At 36.4% G+C, this 27383-nt stretch overlaps 1 protein-coding gene across 3 annotated transcripts in view; it reads left to right on the forward strand.

The window, feature by feature from the left end:
- CNTN1 (contactin 1) overlaps positions 1–27383 on the forward strand; it is a 389373-nt gene that overhangs the window by 325836 nt on the left and 36154 nt on the right. For all 3 annotated transcript variants that reach the window (XM_017945784.2, XM_017945786.3, XM_003906209.5), the window contains exons 18-23: positions 9214–9284; positions 11722–11956; positions 14905–15008; positions 19700–19886; positions 22741–22853; positions 23950–24106. In XM_017945784.2, coding sequence (XP_017801273.1) covers positions 9214–9284; positions 11722–11956; positions 14905–15008; positions 19700–19886; positions 22741–22853; positions 23950–24106 — 867 coding nt within the window. The remainder of the gene's footprint in view (positions 1–9213; positions 9285–11721; positions 11957–14904; positions 15009–19699; positions 19887–22740; positions 22854–23949; positions 24107–27383) is intronic.

Genomic DNA, 27383 nt, shown 5'->3' on the forward strand with positions numbered 1-27383 from the left:
ATAAATTGCTTTGGGCAGGATGGCCATTTTTATGATATCAATGCTTTCTACCCATGAGCATGGAATGCTTTTCCATTTGTTTGTATCATCTCTGATTTCTCTGAGCAATGGTTTATAGTTCTTGTAGAGATCTTCATCTCCCTAGTTGTCTGCATTCCTAGGTATTTTATTCTTTTTGTGGCAATTATAAATTGAATTGCATTCCTCATTTGGCTCTTGGCATGACTGTTATTGGTGTACAGGAATGCTAGAGATTTTCCCTCATTGATTTTGTATCTTGAGACTTTGTTGAAGTTGTTTATCAGCTGAAGAAGCTTTTGGGCCAAGACTATAGGGTTTTCTAAATATAGGATCATGTCATCTGCAAACTGATGTGGCTTGACATCCTCTCTTCCTATTTGTATGTCCTTTATTTCTTTCTCTTGCCTGATTACCCTGGCTAGGACTTCCAATACTGTGTTAACTAGGAGAGGTGAGAGATGGTATCCTTGCCTTGTGCCAGTTTTCATGGTGTATGATTCCAGCTTTTGCCCATTCAGTATGATGTTGGCTCTGTGTTTGTCATAGGTACTGCTATTATTTTGAGGTATGTTCCTTCAGTACCTCGTATATTGACAGTTTTTACATGAAGTGGTGTTGAAATTTATCAAAAGCTTTTTCTGTATTTTTGATTTAATCATGTGGTTTCTGTTTTTCTGTTTTTCTGTTTCACACTTATGGATTTGCATATGTTAAACAAGCCTTGCATCCCAGGGATAAAGTCTACTTGATTGCGATGGATGAGCTTTTTGATGTGCTGCTGGATTTGGTTTGCCAGTTATTTTGTTGAGGATTTTTTCATTGATGTTCATCAAGGATACTGGCCTGAAGGTTTCTTTTTTGTTGTATTTCTGTCAGGTTTTGGTATCAGGATGATGCTCAACTTATAGAATAAGTTAAGGAGGAGTTCCTCCTTCTCAATTTTTAGAATAGTTTCAACAGGAATGGTACTAGCTCTTCTTTGTACATTTGGTAGAACTCAGCTGTGAATCCATCTGGTGCTGGATTTGGGCTTTTTTTTGGTTAGTTGGCAATTTATTACTAACTCAATTTTAGAGTTCATTATTGGTCTGTTCAGGGATTCAATTTCTTCCTTGTTTAGTCTTGGAAGAGTATATATATCCAGGAATTTATCCACTTCTTCAAGATTTTCTAGTTTATGTGTGGAGAGGTGTTCATAATAGCCTCTGGTGGTTTCTTATATTTCTGTGGGGTAAGTGGTAACATCCCTCCTTGTCATTTCTGATAAGAGTTTATTTGAATCCTCTTTTATTCATTAGTCTAGTTAGCAGTCTATTTTATTTTTTTCAAAGCACCAGTTCCTAGATTTGTTAATCTTTTGAATGAACTTTTGTGTCTCAGACTTCTTCAGTTGAGCTATGACTTTGGTTACTTCTTGTCTTCTGCTAGCTTTGGGATTTGTTTGCTCTTGGTTCTCTAGTTTTTTTAGTTGTGATTTTAGGTTGTTAACTTGAAATCTAACTTTTTGGTTGGGCATTTAGTGCTATGAATTTTCCTCTTAACCCTGCCTTAGCTGTGTCCCAGAGATTCTGGTATGTTGTATCTCTGTTCTCATTAGTTTCAAATATCTTCTTGATTTCTGCTTTAGTTTTATTATTTACCCAAATATCTTTCAGGAGCAGTTATTCAATTTTCATGTGATTGTATGGTTTTGAGTGAATTTCATTCTTGATTTCTAATTTGATTTTGCTGTGGTCCAAGAGATTGTTTCTTATTACTTCATTTCTTTTGCATTTGCTGAGGAGTGTTTTAATTCCAATTACATGCTCAATTCTAGAGTATGTGCCATGTGGCAATAAGAAGAATATATATTGTATTATTTTGGGGTGGAGAGTTCTGTAGGTATCTATCAGGTCCATTTAATCCAATGCTGAGTTCAGGTCCTAATGATCTTTGTTAATTTTCCATCTTGATGATCTAATATTGGCAGTGAGGTGTTAAGGACTCCCACTATTACTATGTGGGAGTCTAAGTCTCTTTAAAGGTCTGTAAAAATTTGCTTTATGAATCTTGGTCCTCCTCTCCTGGGTGTATACATATTTACTATAGATTTTCTTGTTGAATTGAACCCTTTACTACTATGTAATTCTCTTCTTACTCTTTTTTGACCTTTATTGGCTTAAAGTCTGTTTTGTCAGAAACTAGGATTGCAACCCCTGTTTTTTTCTGTTTTCCACTTGTGTGGTGGATTTTTCTTCATCCCTTTATTTTGAGGCTATGAGTGTCATTGCATGTGAGATGGATCTCTTGAAGACAACATACCAATGGGTCTTGATTCTTTATCCAGCTTGCCACTCTGTGTGTTTTAATTGGGGCATTTAGCTCATTTACATTTAAGGTTATTGTTGATATGTGTGGATTTTATATAGTCATTGTGATGTTCGCTGGTTATTTTGAAGACTTGTTTATGTGGTTGCTTTAGTGTCACTGGTCTGTGTAATTCAGTGTGTTTTTGTGGTATCTGGTAATGGTCTTTCCTTTCCATATTTAGCGATTCCTTCAGGAGCTCTTGTAAGGCAGGTCTGGTGGTAATAAATTCCCTCAGTGTTTGCTTATCTGAAAAGGATCTTAGTTCTCCTTGGCTTACGAAGCTTAGTTTGGCTGGATATGGAATTCTGGGTTGGAATTTCTTTTCTGTAAGAATGTTGAATATTGGTCCCAAATCTCTTCTGGCTGGGAGGGCTTCTGCTGAAAGGTCCATTGTTAGTTTGGTTGACTTCCTTTGTAGTTGACCTGATCTTTCTCTCTAGCTGCCTTTAGCATTGTTTCTTCATTTCAGTCTTTGAAAATATGATGATTATGTGTCTTGGGGATGATCTTCTTGTGAAATATCTTACTGTGGTTCTCTGCATTTCCTGAGTTTGAATGTTGGCCTCTCTAGTTAGGTTGGGGAAGCTCTCCTGGGTGATATCCTGAAATATGGTTTCCAAGTTGGTTCCATTCTCCCCATCTTTTCCAGGGACACCAGTGAGTTGGAGATTCAGTCACATATTTTTTGGATTTTTTTCATTCCTTTTTATTCTTTTTTCTCTATTCTTGTCTAATTGTCTTATTTCACAAAGCCAGTCTTCAAGCTCTGAGATTATTTCCTCTGCTCGGTCTATTCTGCTATTGATACTTGTGATTGCATTATAAAATTCTTGTTGTGTGTTTTTTAGCTCTATCAGGTCAGTTACATTCTTTTCTAAACTGTCTATTTTTTTCTGTCAGTTCCTTCATTGTTTTATAATTATTTTTAGCTTCCTTACCTTGGGTTACAGTGTACTCCTATAGCTCAATAATCTTCATTCCTGTGGATATTCTGAATTCTATTTCTGTCAATCTAGCCATCTGAGCCCAGTTCAGAACCTTTGCTGGAAAGGTGATTTCATCATTTGGAGGAAAGAAGGCACTCTGGCTTTTTCAATTTTAAACATTCTCAGAGGATTCTTTTTCATCTTTGTGGGCTTATCTATCTTTAATCTTTGAAATTGATGACCTTTGATTTTTTTCCTCTTTTATCCTATTTGCTGACCTTAAGGGTTTGATTGTGGTATAAGGTAGATGTAGCTGACTAGCTTCCGCAAGACTTTATGGGGCCAACATTCAGCTCCCAATTCCTGGACTGCATGCTATGACTCTGGGGGACTCATATTGGGCCTCTACTTTGCCCTCTGGTTCCTCAAAGTTTGGAATCCACTGCACTGGAGGAGAGGGCTGAGATGTAGCAACTGTAGCAGAGTGCTAGCAAGTGCTGGGGTATCTGCCTCCCTTCAGGTGTTCACCATAGTGGCAAAGGCAACACAGCTGGGGGGTGGGAGCAGAGGACCCCTGCTGGAGACTGTGTGGTCATGCTGGAAGTGGTATTGGCTCAGGGGCTGGGTGCTGGTGGGGAAGGTATGGGTGCCTTCTGTGTGTCCTCTAAGTAGGAGTGATCTACCATATAGTTCTGCATATAGTTTTATTTGTTTCTGTGCAATTAATGTACATACTTCACCAAAGAATTTACATAGCTAATATCAGAAGTTTTCATATAGGTATCTTTGAATCACAATTATTAGGACCTACAATTCAGTAAATGGATACCTTGCTTTGAGCACTCTAAGGACGATGTGGCTATTCCAAAATGGGAGGGGATTTGGGGACCAACATTTCATCTCTTCGAAATGTTAACAGATTTGGGGATGGTATTTCAGACTGAGTCAAAGCATTTGCATGGGAAAAGGTATGTCCTCTGTAGAAACATGGACTTCATCCACATGGCTGGGTAGCTGGGTGGTGCCCAGACTGCAGGAATAAACAATGAATACTTTATTCATCTGTACAAGGCCAGTTAGGTGCTAAGTATATAATTCCAGTAAGATACAGTGCTTACCTGAAAGAATCTCAAGGAAAGAGAAAAACTTGGAGAGAATCAAAGAGGCCATTGGACTTGGCAGTTCAAAGCAGTTTTGTGTGTTTTTAAAGAGAAATTTCAGTTATTTAAAGAAGTGGATATGAAGCAGCTATATCACCTGGGGTATATACCCTGCAGTTTGTCATCTCGCACCAGGAAAATTTAGGACATTGACACACACGAGGAGTTTAGAAGCCGAGGTTTGATAGACAGAAGAGAAGCAAAAGAGAAACAGTTTTCTCTATATATAGAGAGAGGGGTCCCTGAGCGGCAAAGACTGGCTGGTAGTGAATATGCCGAATTTTATAGTCAGGTTTGAGGAAGTGGTGCCTAATTTACATAGAGTTTATCACCTGTAAGGATGCTGGTCTGCATGCTAGTGAAATATCTCTACCTAATAAAGGAGTGGGACTTTTTGGCATTATTAAAAAGGCATGTGTAAATAATAGGTTTCCCCATCTGCAACCTAAGGGGTTGTGAAAAATATTGAATTAGAGTTTTTCCTGAGATGCGCCTCATGGTCATGCTACAGAAAGAGGAGAGGCCTGGATTAGAGAGGAGAAGAGAGAGAGACAGGCTCTACTGTTCAGAAAGATATCTACCTTCCTCCAATTTCCAGAATCACCCAGGGCTCCTGTGTTGTATGTCGGTTTGAGCTACTGGAGCTCCAGGACCCATCAATCCTGTTGGACCATCTGTGAGGCTGGTTTGGAACCCGGTGACCTTCATCTCTGGGGGCAGTCCAATTTCTAGTGCCACAGGCTAGACAAGGTTGAGGTGGTTTTTCTCTTGCTGCCTGGGCACTCTTAAAGTGCCCTGACTTGCTGCACCGATAGAAACAAGGAAATGTACCTCAGGGATTCTGGGCTTTGTATCTCTGCAGAGCAGCTATTAGTGCCTCTGTCCTTCTCTTTTGCTTCCTTTCTCCTGGACCTCCTCCTCCTGGTCCCTATTATAAAACACCAAAGTGGTCACCCTTAGGAGGTTCTCCAAGATGCTATCTAGTGCTATAGTCTTCTTCTGTATTTTCCTTCTAATATTGGGAGCTGCCTTTTTAATCAACTTGTCCCTTAGTATGTGCTGTCCTCAATTGATTCAGGGGATAAAGAGGTATGTTTTATGAGTGCCTCTCAGTCTTTCCACAAAGGCTGCAGGATTCTCATCTGGTTTTTGGTCTATCTTGGAAAGTACAGAGTAATTAATAGATTTTGCCCTCACTCTTCATAGGCCCTCCAATGTGTACATTAAATGGTGTTTCCTTTTCCATTCATCTGTGGTATCACTGGTGTTCCAATTAGGGGTATTTTTAGAAGAACTGCTTCCTTTCCTATTGGGAATGGTGTTTCCATTATTTCTTTGCCTTCCTTGTCTTTTTTCCTTTTTAATCTACCACAGGAGACATGTAGTTCATCTCCAAAATTGTCTGCTGCCTGCAGAGCTGCCTGCTTTTCAGCTGCGGTTAGGACTTGGCTTCAGAGCAGCATAACATCTCTCCATGTGTGGTGAAACACCTGAGTTAAATTTTGGAAGGGTTCTGTATACCTACCAGGATCATCAGAGAATTGGCCTAAGTCTTCCTTATTTGCCTGAGATTCTGCAATGAGAAGGGAACTTGAGGTGACCCCAAATAAGGGGGATTCTCAGACGGCTCCTTTGGAAGTTGCTTTTCTAGTCTTAGGGAATCATTCCCTTTGGGCCTGCCTGATACGACTGTTAAAAGGGCTAGGTTGATTTTGTGACACCTGCAAAGGCCTAGTGAGAAGGCCATGCCCTTGTGCAAAAGAAAATGAGCCACTTTTTCCTTCAAAGTCTCAGGGTCAAAGGAGTCCCAGTGCTTCAGAATGCACTCCAGAGGAGTTCAGGCCTTAGACGATAAAAAGAAGGAAAAAAAGGCATCCCTTTAGACTCCTTCCTTTTGATGTGACCCAGCATGGGGAGAAAGACAGTGAGGGTGTCCCCTCTGCTGTTTTCTCTCCATGGTTCCTGGCATCCTGGCACCTTGTTAAATGTGCTGCGCATGGTTGCAGGTGTGACTTCCCCAGCCATAGAACCAGAGGAACTAAGTGGTGGGTTTTAGTCATCCTCACCCATGCAAGTCTAGTCCTCTGCCTGTGATTTCCCTTTGACTTCCTAGACTTGCCTGGCCTGTGGGCTCCCTGAAAAATGGATCTTGCCAGAGACTATGTAATAGTTGCATTTGGGCAATTGTTGCGCTTGCCTCCTTAATGGAGGAAGTGTGCTGGTTTGAGCTCTATATCCTGCTATTATGGCCCATGCTGAAGTGTTTACCCTTAGAGAATGGTTCCAGTTAACTTCTGGACTTAAAATCCCCTTACTAATTAAATACCATTCTAATTGGAGGCAGAATAAGTGTCTTAAAAGAGCATAGGGACCAAATGGCTATTTTCCTGAAGATTGGACAGTACTGAGACTAAAATTTGGTTCTGGAGGACATTGTACTCCTAATTGCTGAAGGCAGAGTTTTCCCATTCACAGAAACAGCATATGGCCTGGTTTCTAGTAGAGAGGCATAAAAAGCGGAGAGAATTGGGAAGCTAGAGTGTTTCAGTAAACGACAACGTGCCTCATGGAGAGGATTCCTATTCCACTAGGTGGTGCTGTTGACTTTGAGATGTCATGAGCTCTCCAGACCAAGGGCAGAGTGACCTTGACATGCCATGTGCTCTCCAGACCAAGGACAGAGAGAGACATTGAAATGCCATGTGCTCTCTAGAACAAGGGCAGGGAGAGATGCTCACTGGGGGTACCCTCGGTTCCTAGAACATCACAAAAACACCTTCCCTTGAGCTATATCCCCAGTTACTATGACATTCTCTGATCTTGCCAAACAGGATTCCTTCCCTGAACCCTAAAACTTCCCACACATTGCATACACAGAGAGGATAAGATTTATGACAGTGCCAACAGGAAAGAAGGAAATTACGATAGGAAAGTTGGAGATCTTGTGGCCGACAGCCCATCAGGGGGATCAGAGGCTGGGGTCAGTCCAATAGCCTTTGGATAACACCAGGGGTAGCCCCATCCAGAAATCCTCAGTTGCCCCAGGACTTCTTCCAGCCCCACATGACAGCTAAGTCCTCCATGAAAGGAAGCTAGTTCAAACATGGCCAATATGCCAAGCAACCCATGGGTACTTGGGAATTCTCCATGTTCTCCCTAGTAAGCCTGTCCCCCAAGTCTTATATGGCTGCCAGCCACGCTTGTTTATGGCTGAAGGGGGTCCAGTATTTGGTTTAATTTGGTTCTTAAATGGAGGCCAATAGCCTCAGAATGAAAGGACAGAGTTGGAGTCTGCTCCTCTACTCACTGATTCGATTGTTGCACCCTGATATCCTGGATGAGGTCCCCAATATGAAATGGCTACATTGTCTGGGGTATATACCCTGGGATTCATCATCTCACACCAGGAAAACTTAGGACGTGGACACACACAAGGAGTTTAGGAGTGGAGGTTTAATAGGCAGAAGAGAAATGAATGAGAAACAGCTCTCTTTCTGTAGAGGGAGAGGGGTCCCCGAGTAGAAAAGACTGACTGGCATTGAATACACTGGATTTTATAGTCAGGTTTGAGGAGGTGGTGTCTGATTTACATAGGGCTCACAGATTGGTTTGATCAGGTATTAAGTTTACATACTGCGTGGGGAAGGCTGGTCACCGCACTCTAATCTTGTTATGCAAATAGGCTTTCCAGTTGATCCGTGTCATCTTTCTGCTTCTTACTGTACATGTGGCTGATAAAGAAAAGGGAAGACGGAGCCGCCATCTTGAACGTATGTAGTCCGTAGTTCCTGCCCACATTCACCCCTGCAAGCTCCCAGCTTGCTTGTCTATGTCTGCAGCTTGACTTTACGGGTTTCTCTTTCTTAGAAAATGATTTGGGGCTGCTTTTCATTAAAAAGCAAAGCCACACCAAGGACTCCCATACCCTTACTTTCTGCCTAAGTGATTTCTTCTTAACTCCTATATTGGATATATTGTGAGTTGTTAAAAAGTGATTATGGAGTGAAGTACAAAAAAGAATAGCCATATATCAGTTCTTCCATGCAGTTCAGTGGCAGAAAAGGATGTGATGGCTTGGGGATTAAGAAGACAGCAGTATGACAGAAAGATTTTTAAGATCAGAGACTACAAAGGGTCTTTCTAGCAGGGAAACTGAAACTACAAGATGATGTAAGAGAATGGGGGAGGGAGTACTTTGGAGTCACTGATGGTGCAGTTTCAGAAAAAGTTGAGGAACTTAAAGTGAGAGCATGAGAGATGATATTAGATTTCCAATATTTTTAGATATTTGGGGAAACATTTTCCAATACAAATGCATGGTTTGTTAACATTTATTTGTAGAATGAAGCATGAAACTAACACAACAGTAAGTTATTAGAAGTTCATAGGGTTCAAAAGTAAAAGTGGCAAAATCTTTTTCCAACAGAGTCTATGTAATCTTTCAAAATCATATTAACTGAAAGGACAGAAAGAAGAAAAAGATGGGGAGGCAAATTTGCTTCACTATCCTTTGCTGAGAGAAATGGGCACACTTCCTATGGCACCAAATCAATTTTTATGTTGGCAGAAAAACTGATTATTACAACTACTGTGAGCCATTGTTATAATAATTGGGTGGATCATTTGTCCAGTGTGTTTCTCCTAGTAAGAGAAAAACATTTGTGGTTTCTGTGGTGAATACGAACTCTAACACCAGTAAAAAAAATATAAGCCCTATTTTCATTGTTGTTTTGCATATATTTGTTTTTTTGTTTCAGCACCAAATGTGGCTCCTTCAGATGTAGGAGGTGGAGGTGGAAGAAACAGAGAGCTGACCATAACATGGGCGGTAAATATTGATGAGTTGCACATATTAAAGGTTGCTCTATCTATATGTAACTTCCACCCCATTTTGTTTCCTGAAATAAATTGAGATGAAAGTGAATGTCTACTGCACAAGCAAGAATATATTACTATTTTTTTTCATAAATGCATATCAGGTTTTATCTGGCTTACTGTGGCTTAGAGTGTAGTTCCTATGCAAGAATGAATCCTGGATGCTAAGAGATCTGTTAGCCTAGGTGATTAAACATTCAGCTGTCTGATTCCGGAGATACTTTGATCACTGTAGTCTGGTAATCTAATTGTAATTTTAAACATTGTCTCTGGACATTCTAAATTCCAAAGATTCCATTTACAAACTTTGTATCAAACAAAGTTTTGAAACTGGAGTCTGCCTCCTCACTTGAGGCTTACTTTGATCACTGGTGTAATCTAGCATGATAGGTCAGTCTTAGAAGTCACCCATCGGACTAGTTACTGAGGTATCCAAAGGATTTTATTACAGTTTCATGAGTCAAAGGAGAGTTCTATATCAGAGACTATAACCTCTAGAAAACAAAACATCTTAGCTGGATTTTTGGAATAGGAAAGATATTGGGAGGGGTTGGAAAAGCTGTGATAGGACAAAATTGTCTGACTTAGACACCTGGCATTTATCCAGATAACATGGTTTATACAGATTCATTTATTCATTAAATATGCTTGGTGTTGAATCACTGCGGATAGTCAAAGAGCACAATTTAGGCTCCAAAGGATTTTGAAGACTGTGGAAAAAATGACAGGTTTTATTTTTTGCATGAGTCAAATGGATTTATTTAATAAGTGAATGTCTAGCAAAACTTGACTCACTGTGTGCTTTGTAGTCATTTTTATACTTAGCATTTAAATCACATTTTAAAGCAAGATTTAGTAAAAAAAAAAAAAATCCCGTTTGCTAATCTGAATCTTAAAATATTTATTTCTAAGTTTTACTGCCAATGAAATGTCCAAAAAATGCAAATATTATAAAAATTAGGACATTTTGCTTTTTCTCTTATGGCTTGATTTTTATAAATTCTGTGGATATCTGCTACAGAATAAGATGGGCCTTATAAAAAAATTCAGTATTGGAAATTCTCCTCCAAAGATTCAAATTCAAGTTTCTGGAGATAGAGCCCGAGAGTTGTTATTTTTGAAAGTTTCGTAGCTGATTCTGTTATTCTCTAAATTCCAAAAACTAAGTAGAGAACTATCAATAAGAAAAATGTTTAAACTGTTATAGAAATGTTAGGCTATACTATCTAATAATCTAAAATCACATACCTATTAATGTATTGCTCAACCACATACAGCTTCTACCACTTGACTTTACACATTTCTATATCTTCCTATTTACTATAAGTATGTCCAAACAGTAGTGTTATATTTACTTCAAGGTTTTGCCTCAATACATCTTAAATTTGATTTTCTGGTAAAAAAAAAAAAAAAAAAAAAGAAAAAAAAAGTAAATATACAATGTGCACATTTACCTTAATTGCTAATAAAGACTAACTGATGAGTACTCACTAGAATTAACTGTAAGTCAATATTTATTAATAATAAGTGATTAGGGCTGACATAGACTTCTGTATAAGGCAGGTGACATGGGTGATAATAAGAAACCCTGAGAAAATAATGAAAAACCAAGCACTTGCTTTAGAATTGGAGATAGAAACCCAAAGCCATCCTCCTACAAACGAGTGCAATATTGTCCCCTCCTCGCAACCTACTTGTATTCCTCTTACCAGTTTCTTTTTGATCACAAGGTAGATATTCTAGGCTAGAGTCTTATATAACTCTCTTACCACTGCCTTTCAATTCTAATGAAATTCATTTGCTCATCCCTTAAATACGTATTACTTGAAGCCCTGTTCTAGGTGCTAGGGATTAAAGAGGAAAACAAAACTGACAAAAACTCTGCCTTCACAAAACATGTATTCTATAGTTGAGAGAGACAATAAAGTAGATAAATAAGTAAAATATATAGGTTTTGTTAGGGTTAAAGAAAAACAATAGGTAGGGTGTGGGGCATGGAGTATTGTGTTGGAATCTTGCAGTGGCAGGAACTGTGGTCAGAGAAAACATCGTCAAGTAAGTGATTTTTACCTCGGGAAAGTGAGGAAGGGGGGTGGGTAGGAGGAGTCACATAACATCTAGGAGAACATTCTAGGCAGAAGAAATTGAAAGGAAAAAGACCCGGAGTGGGAGGCCCCTGAGGTGTTCTAGGAGTAGCAAGGCTACCATTTGTTAAATAAGGTCATTCCATGTTTGAGTATGTTTCCTCTGACTTTTGGAACCAGCACTAATATATGAACTGAATATGTTTCTACAAAGAGCATGCCTCCATGTGTGTCATTATCCCCATAGGATTTCCTCCCTGCTACCTGTATTACTAAAACCTACCCAATATTTTAATTTCTATTTAGCCGTTGTCAAGAGAATACCACTATGGCAACAATTTTGGTTACATCGTGGCATTTAAGCCATTTGATGGAGAAGAATGGAAAAAAGTCACAGTTACTAATCCTGACACTGGCCGATATGTACATAAAGACGAAACCATGAGCCCTTCCACTGCGTTTCAAGTTAAAGTTAAGGCCTTCAACAACAAAGGAGATGGACCTTACAGCCTAGTAGCAGTCATTAATTCAGCACAAGATGGTAGGTAAAAGAAAGGCCTTCTTACATGAGGAGGGAGGAAAAATGTAATTCTCTAGTAGGCATTTAATTTGTTTCCTTTCAGGCCTTATTTAGTAAGGCCTTTTTATAGCATTATACATTTAGCAAATGAGTACTATTTTGAACCAAATTAAACATCAGCCTCTTCATCTAAATGATGTGCATGCTGCTAGAGTCTTTTTCATCATTTAGATCACGCCCATGGTATTAGGAAATCCCCATTAAAATAATTGGCTTTGACTTCCATTTTGGGGCTCTTGATTATAATTTTGTAGTTCTCCATACTTGAACAGAACCTCAATATGTCTATATATTCATAAAGTTTACAACTTAAAAATTCTATAACATACACATTATTTGTAAAATGGCCCAAACTTCTAACCTAAAAATGGGTGTAATTATAGCATTTAGGTAACTTTTTGTTACAATAGAGAACACAAATTTTGTTAAAGGGAATCTAGATGTAATTGTATGACAAAGGGGTCAGTCAGTTGAAATTGTTTTCTTGAAAGGGGAAAAATTTGTACTGTAGGGCATTTGGGGAAATAAACTATACTAATACCAGCTCTTCTTGTTTTTCTAGAAACTTTAACTTAATTAAGCATGGCCATAGAGGACTTTATGTATTTATACAAATGACATCCAGTTTTAGATTAAGCATAATTACATTATTTTCTCTGATTTCTGTTTAAGCTGCTATACTTTTGTTTTTCTTGTTAAAAATAATACCTTTATTAATGTGCACTGTGTAAATAATTAATGGCTAGAAAAGCAAATAGAGATGTCACTGCCTTCTGGTCTTTGGCAATGATACATTTACCCTTGGTCAAGTTTCTCTTTGCATGTGTGAGAAGCACAAGTAGAAGAGCTTAAAAACTAAAGGTGTGTGAGGTACTCTTCTATCATTAGAGGAAATGGGCTCTATTGGTTCACCCAACTTCCATTGTTTTTACTCCAAAATAGATGTTTAGCCATGCCTTATACCATGCCTTATACTCAACAGAAATTCTCGCATATGTTCATCAGTCACAGAATTATTAGTTTTAGTATTTGTTAAAAGTGTAATATATAATTAAATCATCCTATGATCTTTACTTTTATTAAATGCCATTTTATTCTATATATGTATCTCATAATACCATGTCATATACCTTAAATATACATAATAAAATTTAATATAAAAGGCAGTCATTCCTATATATAAATGTATGTGTATATATAAGTATACATGTATATATTTAAAAGTATATATATACTTTTTACTGTATTTTTTATTGCATACACAAGTATGTGTATGTTAATATATATGTGTGTATGTGTGAATTTTTTACTTTTAGCATAACCAAATATGTCAAAATAATAAAATGTAGAAATAATTTGTTTATTATCAAACAGTGGAAAAGTCCTGATGACAAATTTATATTCTTTATGCTTGTGCTTATTCAGCAGAAATATGATAACTTGGCTGGGCGTGGTGGCTCACGCCTGTAATCCCAGCACTTTAGGAGGTCAAGCTGGGCAGATCACCTTAGATCAGGGGTTCGAGACCAGCCTGACCAACATGGAGAAACCCCCATCTCTACTAAAAATACAAAATTAGCCGAGTGTGGTGGCATATGCCTGTAATCCCAGCTACTCGGGAGGCTGAGGCAGGAGAATCACTTGAACCCGGGAGGTGGAGGTTGTGGTGAGCCGAGATTGCACCATTACACTCCAGCCTAGGCAACAAGAGTGAAACTCCATCTCAAAAACAAAACAAAACAACCAAGAAATATAATAAGTTCACTCAGTTTTAATAATTTGAAGAACATGAGTACATCTTACAGATAAAATGAGTGTCTTAAGCATTTTACAAGTTACCTTCTCACCTTTTTACTGCTTTAGTTGATGCTAAAATAAGCTTTCAGGCAAATAGCTTGTCATCTATTTAGTCACGGCCATTTGTATTTAATTATATTTCTTTCCTAAATATTTCATGAGTCTCATAAAACTTGCATGTGTTGAAACTTGTATAAGTGTTAATCTCTTCTTCCACTGCTGAGAAATCAATCATAGTGCTACACGTTTACCTTGTTTTGGAAAGGCAACTGTGTTCATGTGTAGAACATTTTTAAACATTAAATAGGATTATGACTTTTTAATGAAAGACAATAAAAATTGATCACTCCTGCTTAAAGGCTTCATTGGTTTCTTTGTGTAAATTTCATAAGGGATGTAAGTTACTTTTTTTCCCTGAACAGAGGCCTTTTTGATACATATTTGACTTGATGCCCAGTTGGAAGATTAGACATATAAAAGCTTTCTTGAGCCCAGGAAACAGTGGATGTTACAACTTGTTTCAAAGGCTCTTACATTTTTCAAAAAGATCTTAGCTTGAACATAAAAAGGGAAGTTTTATTAATAATATTGCTGTTTATAGTTAGTTCCCACAAATAGTAAATAAGAGAAAATGTATCATATTGAACAGTTTTCTATAATATCAAATTTCCTATTTCTGATAATATAGAGTTGATAGTTAAATATTTATAATTTTAATTTGCAACAACAGGCTTTCTTAAGCATATCAGTTGAGAGAAATTGAAAAAATAGTATCATTTTGCTCACAGATGTAATAGAAATTGATGAGGCTTCCTGTATTTGGTAAAAGTGTGTGTGAGTATGTGTATGTGTAGATGTCTATATTCACATTTATGTAGATGAAAGTATGTGTGCACATGTACCACTAATACCATAAAATAAAGTAACATTAGAAAAATATGGGAAGAGGTAATAAAATAATTGCACTTATTTCACTTTGAAAATATTAAAGCTATTTTGTAAACATTAAAATTAAAATATGGTATCACATCATTCATATAGCAAATGATGCTATTCGAATTTCTTAAATGTCAGTATCTCACTAATAATGTAATGTTCTCATAAAATTTCAGCTCCCAGTGAAGCCCCAACAGAAGTAGGTGTAAAAGTCTTATCATCTTCTGAGATATCTGTTCATTGGGAACATGTTTTAGAAAAAATAGTGGAAAGCTATCAGGTACGTTAAATTTTTATCAAACTAAATACATTTATTCATAAATATATGAGCATACATTTTCAAATGTGTTGTATGTTTCAATGTCCCATTAATTTATGTGGCAACTAATACTTTATTCTCTGTGTCTAGTACTGTGGTCATATATAAGTTAATTGTTAAGAATAAAACAGGGGTTCCTAACTGGCCTATCTAGGGGAGATGTAAAGAAACCTAAGTCCTGGCAAACAACTGGCCAAAATAAAAACTATGGTAATAACACTTATGATTACCCAAGGTCTTTTTGGTAAAACATTCTCATAAAAAGCTGGTGAATCTCAAGTTTTAAAGTATTTTGGTAATTTATGGAAGCATTCTGAAAATAGTCATCCTCTTTGAGTCAGTAGGTCCATTTTGAAAAGTCCCTCCAAAATAAACAATCATAAACATACCAAATATGTCTTGTGTTATCTATGAAGTAACAATCAAAATGACCCAAATAAAACTTCCCTCGAGCTTAATTTTAAAGAACCAGTAAGACTCAGTCAGACACAAATGAGAAAACTTGTCTTAGTCAAGGGAGTAAAAACTGGAACATCAAAACTAGAAAGATTAGTTAGGGTCTTTAATACAATGCTAATGCAATTTAGACTGAGCTGTGTAGGAAATGTGAAATAATCAGCTCACATTTTTAAGTGCAAGAAGTGAAAATTCGAAGGAATTAACATGGTTTTTCCTTTACAGATGAGCAAATGGATACCAAAGAGATTTGACAACTTGCCTCAGTTGTCACTTACAGAAAGTGTCAGAGCAGTATCTAAAACTCGAGTTGTCCGATTCAAATTTCGGTGCTTTATTGCCGCACATCACAGACTTCCCTCTGTTTTGTTTTCAGTGAGTGCTGTCTAGGGCTGCCCCTCCACCCACCCTACTCCCCCAGCCAGCTTGCATTCTCGGCTCCAGTACCCTCCCTTCTCCCTTGTCCATGGAATATTAGCTCCATGAGGGCAGGGTATTGTTCTACTCTCAGTGCCATGCAAGAACAGTGCTGGGCACCTGGTAGGCTTTAAATAGATATTCACTGAATACTGATAGGAATAAGGAAGTATGATTAAATAAAGTGTTACAGTTGGGCTTTCACAAGGCCATGTTTCTGAGATGTAGCTGAAAAAGAAACTCAAGCCTTTGAGCAGACACACCCAGACCAACAGGAAGCTTTTTTATTGGCACAATATTTGATAATTTGGGAAGATCTTAAAGAGCCCTCTGATCATCTATCAAGGGTTCAGCTGAATTTATTACAGAACAGAGAAGAGTAGACTGGGAATAATTAGACTGAGAATACTCAATATTCATGACTTACTAACCTGACAATTATGTTTACAGCTAGTAGAAAAGGAGTAGGAAAGAGAGAAATTCACTAGATGTTACAAACCCCTGTAATAAATACGCCTGAGGTATCTTTGGGAGAAGACATCAATGTGTAGAACTTGGAAAGTAAAATTTTGGAGCATAGGATTTCTTCTTTTATATTATTTATTTCTAACTAATAAAAATTGAAAAAAGGATAATTTAATGTATAACCCATATCATTGAGTCAAAATGTCAAATATATGACATATTTTACCTTAAAATATGCTAGAAAATTATATATTATCTTTGTCAATGCCAAGAATTATATATTGACTATTTGCTTACTTCTAACAAGAAGAGGACAAGGAAATAAGAGGTAGGAAGCAACAACATAGTGGAACCAATGATTCAGATAATAATTAAATTAAATATTTTTTAAAATTGGGAACTAAACCTTGATTAAGGATTTTCACATAGTAAAAAGTAATCTTTATCAAATAAGATTTTCTCAAATGATAATTTCAAGGGAAAAGTATGTACCATGAGGAGTTGGTTTCACAGATTTCTGATCTTTTCCAATTTCACCTTAAGTAAAAACTTATGTGCTTTGCTGCTGAGCAAATATGGGTTTATATTTCAGCTCTGTCACTTAAGAATTTTGTAGAAAATTGATTTGAACATTGAGTTTCCTCACCTATAAAGTGAGAAAGTAACCACTGCCTCATAGAACTGTTATGTGAAAGATATTAAATAACCTGTATTTAATAATTTCCCCTGTTTATGTCATTGGGCATTCAAAGATAGTGGTGGTGGTGGTGATGATGATGATGATGATCACAGTGAGGAAGATGATCATGATGATGTTAATGATGAAAAGACTGATAACATTTCTTGAGTCCTTATTGTGATAAACACTTAACTAAGCTCATTTTATTAAATCCACACAAAGACACTATAATTATCCCCATTTTAGAGATGAAGAACTTGAGGGTTAGAACTGTTTGTCTGAGTAATAATTGTCATAATCAGATTTTAATCTAGTTCTTGCCTCTCCAGAGAATGGTTGATTATAATTGATGGAAGTAAATCATAGAATTATTCTTTCCATTCATTCTTTCTTAAAATCCTTTTAAACCTTTCACACAGGGTCTTGAGTATCAAAGAGACAAGCACGAACACTTAAAAGAGAAAATCCGTAGTATTTATTGTTCTGCAGGAAATGCTCCTGTAAATGTGGCCGGTGGCGGGGAGGGGGGATCTTGCCTGACTATAATGTGGTTATTGTTTCCATTTTAAAATATGATTGGAGAAGCCAATGGTTTAACAAGATAGATGAGGGTGAAAACTAATACCCCACTGCACTTCCCATGAAAATGTACGATGGATCTATATTTTTCTGTGTATAAAGATACACAGAAAGAAAGCAGCACATTGAAAACATAAAATATAAAGCTGGAAAGCCCTGACTCCTGCCTGATTGAAACCATCTCAAGGTTCATTTCCTGACATTTCAAATGAGAATTGTGAGCAATTGAATTTAAAGACAGTCTCTTCCCTTGTGGTTTTAAAGTGTATCTCAGTAGAATGTTTATGTCACTTAGTATTTTTTTCTCTTACTTGGTTAAAGAGCTTCCCACGTTCAATCTTAATACCCAGTGAGTTTTTCTATAGTGTAGGTAAGCTAGAAGAATACAAGAAGTCTTTCTTATCAAGTGCATTTTGGAACTTTGGGCTCCTGCCCAGGAATCCACAAAAGACTTAGTTTGCTCACCCAGCTGGTAAAATATTCACTTAATTAATTTAATGAAAATAAGTAAAATAGGCTACCAGGAATAATGAATACAAAACCTTTAGCAGCTGAATTAGAGATTAATGCAGATGACTGATTTCACAGTCATCACAAAAGATGAACAATCCTGTAGAGTCTACTCAAATGTTTTTAAAGGTTAAATTATTATGGTGAGCTGAAACTGGTATTTAGAAAGTGTATTGTCTTATTTTGGAGAAGACATCCGCTTTGGTCTGGATCTCTTTGAAACAGAGCCTCAAACAAAGATGTGGAGAAAAGTTGTCTATTATTATTGTTGACTGATTGTTTTCAATATGATCCTAGGAAGCAGGTATGAGGAAAAGGCAGAGTGAACAGGAAAGCGGGGAGCTCAGATACAAAGGTGCTATTTGTTTTGTTGGCAACCACTGTGGGCAACTGGTACTCCATCCCTTGAGACCTTTGAGGACTTGTATAAATGTGTCTCTGAAGCTGCCCTGCCTGGGATGAAAAGGGAAGCATTCATCCACTCCTGAATGTTCAGAAGTGTGCTCATTCAACATGTAAACCTCACTTTTGCCAAGTGAATTTGAGCCATCCTGTTGCATTTTATAATGGTTCCTTACATGTTTATGTAAATAAAAAGTGCAGGATTATATTATTATTAGACATTTTAATCTAGGCATTTTAGTTAATTGTGAAATTACAATCCCATTATTTTATAGACTGGGCATTTAAATATGTAAAATATTGGGATAGTTACAAATAATCCTTTTCTTTGTATTCTTATATTAGATATAACATATTTTATTCATACCTTAGATGCAATCATAAATTTTGAATGCAAAATACAGCCTTTATTTAAAGAATGAAAATTACAATCCATAACTTTTCTTAAACTTTTAAGAGAAAAGGAATCCTGTAATTATCTGACAAAAGTAATCATTTCTAATCAAAAAATTGATAACGTTTTTTAAAAATTATTTTACAGGTAAATAATTTATACAGTTTATCCAGTTATTAGATGTATTTCTTTTATATCTAGCTTCTATATGAGTTCAAAGGAAATAACATTAGAGACTTACTTCTGAAAGGAGCTATAAGAAAGTATTACTTTAGCATGTTCTAGGTCAGATAATAACTATTTTTATCCAGCAAAATTATATTTCCTCTCCAACTGCTTTAAGAATGGCTCAGAACAAGTTTGAAATCATGCAAACAGAAGTAAAACAGGAAATACACGATAAAAATGATAGTGACAAATACTTCCAAATGGAGACCACTTTTATATTTTGAAAATAAGTCTGCTCTCGAAGTTTTTGGGATTTTTAAATTTTTATTGTTTTATTCTTTTTTAGTCAATGTAAAACTATTTAGGGCAATGAGGTGAGACTTTGATTTGCTTCTGGCATATTTAATCACTTCTGCCCTGTGTGCCCTACTATATTCTAAAACTGATAGAAGGGTAGATATCATTAAGAAAGATTTGAAAATATGATGATCAGTCAACACCAATGATAACAGAACTAGTTGAAGAGAACTTTTCACAACTGAAGACTCATGGCAAAGTATAACTCATCCTGTACGTTTGCAGATTCGGTACTGGGCTGCCCATGACAAAGAAGAAGCTGCAAACAGAGTTCAAGTCACCAGCCAAGAGTACTCGGCCAGGCTGGAGAACCTTCTGCCAGACACCCAGTATTTTATAGAAGTTGGGGCCTGCAATAGTGCAGGGTGTGGACCTCCAAGTGACACGATTGAGACTTTCACCAAGAAAGCACGTGAGTCTCACGTTTTGTTTTTAGACTTGTCAAAAACTACCACTTGATTCAATCATGATGGAATACATTTGAAGGAAATTTCCTACCCAGATACCTGAGCACATTTTTCAATGGTATCCTTTATAGCCACACAAGATTTCCCCTAAAACGTGAGTTGTTGTAGATGATGAAAAAAATGTGAAAAATACCCTCATACATTAAATATTCCATTATGGAAATAAAGTGAGAGAACTGCCCTTTTGTAAAGGCTGTCCTCTCAAATTTTATGCCATGAACTTGTCTTCACCCTGTATTTATTAATTTAAACATTGTTTTCATAGGAGTATATCAACAGCATGTGAAAATTAAAATTCTGCTTATTTTTACATGCTTTAATTTATAAACCTCTGTCATCGCATAGTGCAATGCAAGTTAAATGTGTAGCATTATGCTTACTCTCTTATTACTGTATGTTCTAGTACTGTATGTTTTAGGTGGTTCATAATACAAGACCACCTATCCCTGCTCGCTTTCTGGTCATTCTAATCTCTGTATTCATTTTGATATCTCTGTTCTTGAACCCAAGTGGAATAAATAAAAAGAAGAATTTGTATGTAGGACTCTAGGGAATGTCTCAGGAATCTGAAGATGTGATTACCACTAGAGTTTGCAAATTTATGAAATTCACTTTGGGACAGAGACTCTCCCAGTGAGATGACAGAATGTAGTGACAAGAACTAGAATTTGGTGTCAAGACATGCGTTTGAGATCTGTCTCTGCCACTTGCTAAATGTATGACAATAGATAAATTACCTATTTTAACTTCAGTTTTCTAATTTGTAAAAGGAGCACTCATTTTTTGTTATTTTTCCATTTGTTAGTGTATTTATTCATTCATCAAAAATATGCTGTGTGCTCAGTACTATTCTTGATGGCAAGGATACAAAAGGGATCAAACCAGTCCAAGATGCTCTTCTTTTTTTTTTTTTTTTTTTTTTTTTTTGAGACGGAGTCTCGCTCTGTAGCCCGGGCTGGAGTGCAGTGGCCGGATCTCAGCTCACTGCAAGCTCCGCCTCCCAGGTTTACGCCATTCTCCTGCCTCAGCCTCCCGAGTAGCTGGGACTACAGGCACCCGCCACCTCGCCCGGCTAGTTTTTTGTATTTTTTTAGTAGAGACGGGGTTTCACGGTGTTCGCCAGGATGGTCTCGATCTCCTGACCTCGTGATCCGCCCGTCTCGGCCTCCCAAAGTGCTGGGATTACAGGCTTGAGCCACCGCGCCCGGCCGATGCTCTTCTTACATGGTTACAAGCTAATGAAAGGAGACAGAAACTTCAAACAAACAAACAAACATTCTGACAAATAAATAAGTGGGATTATGGCAGATGACAGGGCAATAAAATGAATAAATAGACAAAATTAAAGTGACTTAGATGAAAGTGAAATTCTGATTGGGTGACCAGGAAAGGTGTCTTTGAGAAGATGCCAGTTAAGCTAGGGTTTGAGTGATAAATGATAAGAAGAACCCACTATGTGAAGAGCTGTAGGCAGAGCCTTAAGGTTCTTTGCACGTTAAGTAGTACAAAACCTTAAGGTGGAGAGCGCTTGAAATATTTTAGGTGTGGAGAGGCTGCTGGGGCCAGGGCATAGGTTCTGAGTAAGGAGGGGGAAGAGTTCTGGGGCCCAATTATGGAGAACCTTGTAAGTAATTGGGATGAGTTTGAGTTCTTTCTAAACATGATAAGAAGCCATTGAAAGATTTTAAAACAGAGTGATATCTAATTTATGATGATGTTTTATAAAAAATCATTCTGGCTTCTAGACAGAAAGTGGATTGTGATGGATTAACAGTGAAAGCAGAAAAGCCAATTAGGAGAGTATTTCAGCAGTCAAGGAGAGAATTGATAGTGACTAGCACTAAGTGAAAATGGAGATAGAAGTGGAAAGTTTTCTGTGGGCAGAGTTGACAACTTGCTGCCAATTTGGATGTTGGCAATGAGTGAGATGAGAGACTAAATACCGAATTTCTCTTTGAGAAACTAGGGGGTTTGGTTGTACCATTTGCTGATGATGGCGAAGACTCATTGGAGAAAGATTTGAGTATACGTGACATTATATTACATTTGAAAAATGTATTACATTTGATTATACTACATTTGAGAAATCTTTTAGAGACTCAAGTAGAAATAGGCTGATATCTGCCTAGACAGAGAGACTTCCAGCCACATGTGTCTAGAGGTTGAAAGAGAGATTAGGGCTAGAGACAGAACTGTGAATATTTAAAGCCATGGGCCTAAGTGTCAGTACTTGGGGAAGATTCAGAGAGGGTAGAAAAGGGTACATAGGTGAAGTCCGAAGTCATCCAACAGTTACAAGTTGACAGAGGGAGCCAGCTAAGCATGAATAATGGGAAGAAGCAGCCCATGAGGTAGAAGGAAAACCCAGTTGTTAAGATCTGAATTTAAGAAAAAAATGAGAGATTCAAGAAAGAAGATGGTCAATTCTGTGAAATGCTCCAAAAATGTTAAATTTAGAAAAGAATAAACAAGTGACATTAGATTTAGCCAAGTGGAGGTGATGTATGACCCTGCAAATAGCAATTTGAAAAGACTAGTGGAGAAAGAAGCCCAAGCAGAGCACGATGAGAAGAGAATAAAAGTCATAGTACCTATTCACAGGGCCATGGGGAACATTAAATGGACTCATGGATGTAAAGTGCTTAGCATAGTGCCTGGCATACTGTGAACACTTGTTAAAATTAGATGGTGGTGGTGTCAGTACCATTATCATCAGCATTATAATACCTGATGCAATAGAGTATGCAGAATTGAGATTGGATATGGTGACCATTGATTGCATATTACTACTTTTCACAGCTCCTAGCCAGCCTCCAAGGATCATCAGTTCAATAAGGTCTGGTTCACGCTATATAATCACCTGGGATCATGTCGTTGCACTGTCAAATGAATCTACAGTGACAGGATATAAGGTATTTACAAATAATGATGATTACTGTTTGCAATTCTTGCTCTTTCCGTGAAACCCAAGATGGGTTTCTTTTCTTTTTTTGAGATGGAAGCCCGCTCTGTCACCCAGGCTGGAGTGCAGTGGTACAATCTTGGCTCATTGCAGCCTCCGCTTCCTGGGTTCAAGTGATTCTCCTGCCTCAGCCCCCTAAGTAGCTGGGATTACAGGTGCCCACACCCACACCCAGCTAATTTTTGTATTTTTAGTAGAGAAAGGTTTTTGCCATGTTGGACAGGCTGGTCTCGAACTCCGGACCCCAAATTATCCACCTACCTCAGCTTCCCAAAGTGCTGGGATTACAGGCATGAGCCACCATGGCCGGCCCCATTCAGCTTTCTTATTCTATTCAATAGTTGTAGAGCAGAATCAGATGACATGGTGCCATGGTACATTTTGAAATGGAAAAGATTATCTTCAGTGAATTTCAGCAAAATGTTATGTCAAAAGTGTAAGATAAATAGAATTATTTAAAGATAGAATACAATAATCAGAGCTTAAGGAGGAGAGAGAATGCAACTATTTTTGTTTGGCAATGATTATGATAGGGTTGCCCAGCACCCAGCAAACTCCTTGATAAACTGAGTTACTGTTTATAAATGAAAAAAAGGAGAAAAGCTTATTTTAAGTATATTCTTTATATCACACACTTTCACATTTTTCACTGGATACCAAATTTTGTGGAAAATGGTAGAAATAAAAATTGAGAAGCAATTTTCAGACCATTTAAATATATTTAAAAAGTTCTCATTTGGGGCTTTTTTGTTAAAAAGGCATATTCTTTCTATATTTTTATTTTGGGTCATCTCAAAAAATAAAATTTAGATGCTTAAGTCACATCTCCTTGGATAATCCTAAAAACTTGCAAAAATCAACTATTGTGAATTGAAACTAACATGATTTTTTTCATCTAGTTTTAAATTTATTAATTATTCCCTCTTGTTTTAAATTTATTACTTTTTGTTAATCAAAGTGTAAGCATTTTTATTCTGGTTTTAGTGTTAGAGCACTGGCTCATTATTATGACTTTACTGCATATTTACATTTCTGTATTTTATAAGGTACTCTACAGACCTGATGGTCAGCACGATGGCAAACTGTATTCAACTCACAAACACTCCATAGAAGTCCCAATCCCCAGAGATGGAGAATACGTTGTGGAGGTTCGCGCGCACAGTGATGGAGGAGATGGAGTGGTGTCTCAAGTCAAAATTTCAGGTAAGTGAGTCATTTAAGACACATTTCAACTAAGTATTTGTGAGTTTCTAGACCCTATGGATTCCCAAGGGTAGGGATAAGCTGATACTCACACCAGTGTCCATATTTTCCTAAGTAGATTTGACATATCAAGGATTCCCTGAAACTTGGTATTTCTCCTCTTAAGTAAATCTGTGACATACCACATACTTGTTGATTATTATCTCGATGTCAAAGTACAGCTGAAATCTTTCAGACATAAGACGAACAAGTTTTTGGGATCCAATTTACAGTTTGGGATGTATTCGTTTATTTGATTGTGGTAATCATTATACAATGTATACATTTATCAAATCTTCATGTTGTTCACCTTGAATATATTTAATCTTTGTCAATGAAATATTTTCAAATAAAAAGCACAATTAAAATGACATATTTATTGAATACTATATAATACTAGGCTATTATTTAATAATAACCAAACTTCTCTTATATCAAAAGGAAATACACTAGGCCATTTTTAATACTCTTCTAACTTTCTTTCACTTGGTCTATACATATTGATATAGTAGTATAAGAGAAAAACACTAAATTATTGCCGCTTTGCCTTTTCTCTTTCTCTATCTTATCTATTATTTTTCTACAAACACTATTTCTCACAACTTTGTTTGATTTGGAAATACATATATTTGAGGCAGTAATTTATTTATTTGTAGCATTCTGTTATTTAATTTTTGATATATTTTTCTCAACCTATGTGCATGATATAGTTTAATTATACTGAATTTCAATAGATGTTAATTTGAGAAATGTATGAGAGGCTTTGACATACCAGAAGGTCCTAGATCAAAGATGATAATAAATAATTTGTAAGAAAATTTAGTTAATTTGCACAACAAACCCCATGACACAAGTTTACCTATATAATAAATCTGCACATATACCCCTGAACTTAAAATAAAAGTTAAATTTTAAGAAAACTAAAACAAAAATAAAAGAAAATTGAAAATTTGGTGATTTTGATCTAAATAAATGAATATGCTATACATTAAACCAACAAAAAAATCCTTTAACACAATGCCAGAGTCTTTAATGGTATTTAATAAATGCTGGCTTCAATTGTATGCCATATTTTTGTGAAATTTGCCACAATTCATATATACATCCTTTACAAATCAAAATAGAACTTTGATTTTTTTAGTGTAATCATAATTTTGTCTTTTAAGAAAATATAGAAATTACAGACATGTGAAAGGAAAAGAAAATAATCATGTTCCAAATACCCTAAAATAGCTACTGCTAATGCTTAGTTGAATTTACTTATAGTCACTCTGTATACATATATAGTTTCATGTTTCAGTTTCCATTTATTTTGTAAATTGTATTTAAAATTATAAATGATATTCTTTCAAACAAATATGCAAACTCATTAAAGTTTTTTTCTATTATAAATAATACTTTTACAGTCCATTTTCATAAATTAATCTTTCTTCAGGTTAAATTTAAATATAAGACAGTGTTTTAGGTTGCCAAATTTCTTTAAAAACATTTACTAATTTCTATTCCCATTATCATTGTATATAAGTGCTTTTCTCACTGCACCACCCTAATATTATTGTCTTTCTTTTTAGTCATTGCTAATTTGACAGGAGAAAAAAGAATTTTCTTATTTTTGAAACATTTTCTATATTCCAAACTTTGTTGACACTTTCAATAGTTTTACACTTAGTAGGCTGTTTCACAAAAGGAAATCAGAGGGAAATATTGCCATTATTTCAAGGAAGGTAAAGCATAAAGTAACTAAATAAATTGTTCTTGAACCCTGGGCCTTCTTTCTCTTGTGTAGAAGCCATCCACAGCGAGCTTTTGCTCTCTGTATTTATTCACCCTTGGTTCATCATTCCTCATGGAAAGGAGAACCTAGCTTCTAGGATTTAGACTAGAGGTTTTCAGCAAGAGATGCTGTAGCAGTGATGGTAACATCAGTTTATCTATCACTAACGGCACCAGTAAATGTTAAACAGTTGAATCACTAGGGATAGGGGAAAGCCCTGTTTATAATGTTTGCCTATTTCTGTGGTATAAATATCCTCACTATGTGTGATTTCAAGCTTCCTAAGTGATGTCACTCAATGTGAAGAGCTACCCAGTAGCACATCATTATATGTAATTGCCACCATACAGATACAATAAGAACCTCAAAAACATTGACATTGTAATATACTAAAATATTAAGAAGTGATGAGTTTTGAGTATTTATTACATTTCTTTTAAGCTTTTAAAGTTAACTAAGTTTACATAAATCCTATTTTTAACAATTACATTTTTAACGCATTGCTCATACATTTCCTAAAAATTTCACAATCAGATTTCAGGGGTTGTATGGGTTGATTTCAGCATACCACAGCTGTAATTTGATATTTCAGTATAAATAGCTCATGTATAGAAGAAATAGGGTTTTTTTTTTTTAAATCCCAAACTTAACTCCATATATTTTTCATATTTTTCTGTTTTGCCAACTAATGGACAACATTCTTATTGATTTCAGAATTTCTATTATTTGTCTCTTATTTTAACCATAACTGTACAAATAAACTGTAGAATTAACATTATGAAATGTCAGATGCTTGGTGAATAACACCATTCTAGAATATTCTTGTTTTTAAGTTTTAATGAGGAAAATGTGCAAATACAAACAGAAATTACAGGTTTTCTTCTAAATTTAAAGACTCTTAGTACTTTCCTTTCTTTTGGTTTTCATGCCCCAAATACGTAGCCAGGATTATAACACACTACTAGATTTTAATGTTTATGAGTATTATGCTGTTTGTTCATTCATTCATTCATTCATTCATTCAACAAATAGACATTAAATGCCTACAATACAGGAGTCACAGTTCACATCTTTAAAATGTGTTAGGATTTACATATTCCCACATCTCTCCCTGACCCTGCTGCAATTCTAATGATCCTCTTGCCTCCCAGTGTTGGCCTCCTAAGGCCTATTATCTATGCAACAGAGGGGGCCTTTTAAAACACAAATGAAATTATGTAACTCTCCTCTTAGAAAGGTGACTCATACGTAACATCTGCATTTCTTACTGTGGTTTATAGTGGTCTATATAATTCACTCTCTCTCTCATCTAAATTAAGTGCTTTATCCTTTTCTCTATTGACATTTCTCTTCTTGAACACACCAGTGTTATCCCTGCCTTGAGGCACCTGTACTTGTTCTTCCTTCTGACTGGAATTCTCTGCATCTTGGCATGTTAGGTTCATTCTCATCATTCTTGTTTCT

Source organism: Papio anubis, chromosome 9, assembly GCF_008728515.1.
Source record: "Papio anubis isolate 15944 chromosome 9, Panubis1.0, whole genome shotgun sequence".
In the NCBI taxonomy this organism is placed as follows: Eukaryota; Metazoa; Chordata; class Mammalia; order Primates; family Cercopithecidae; genus Papio; species Papio anubis.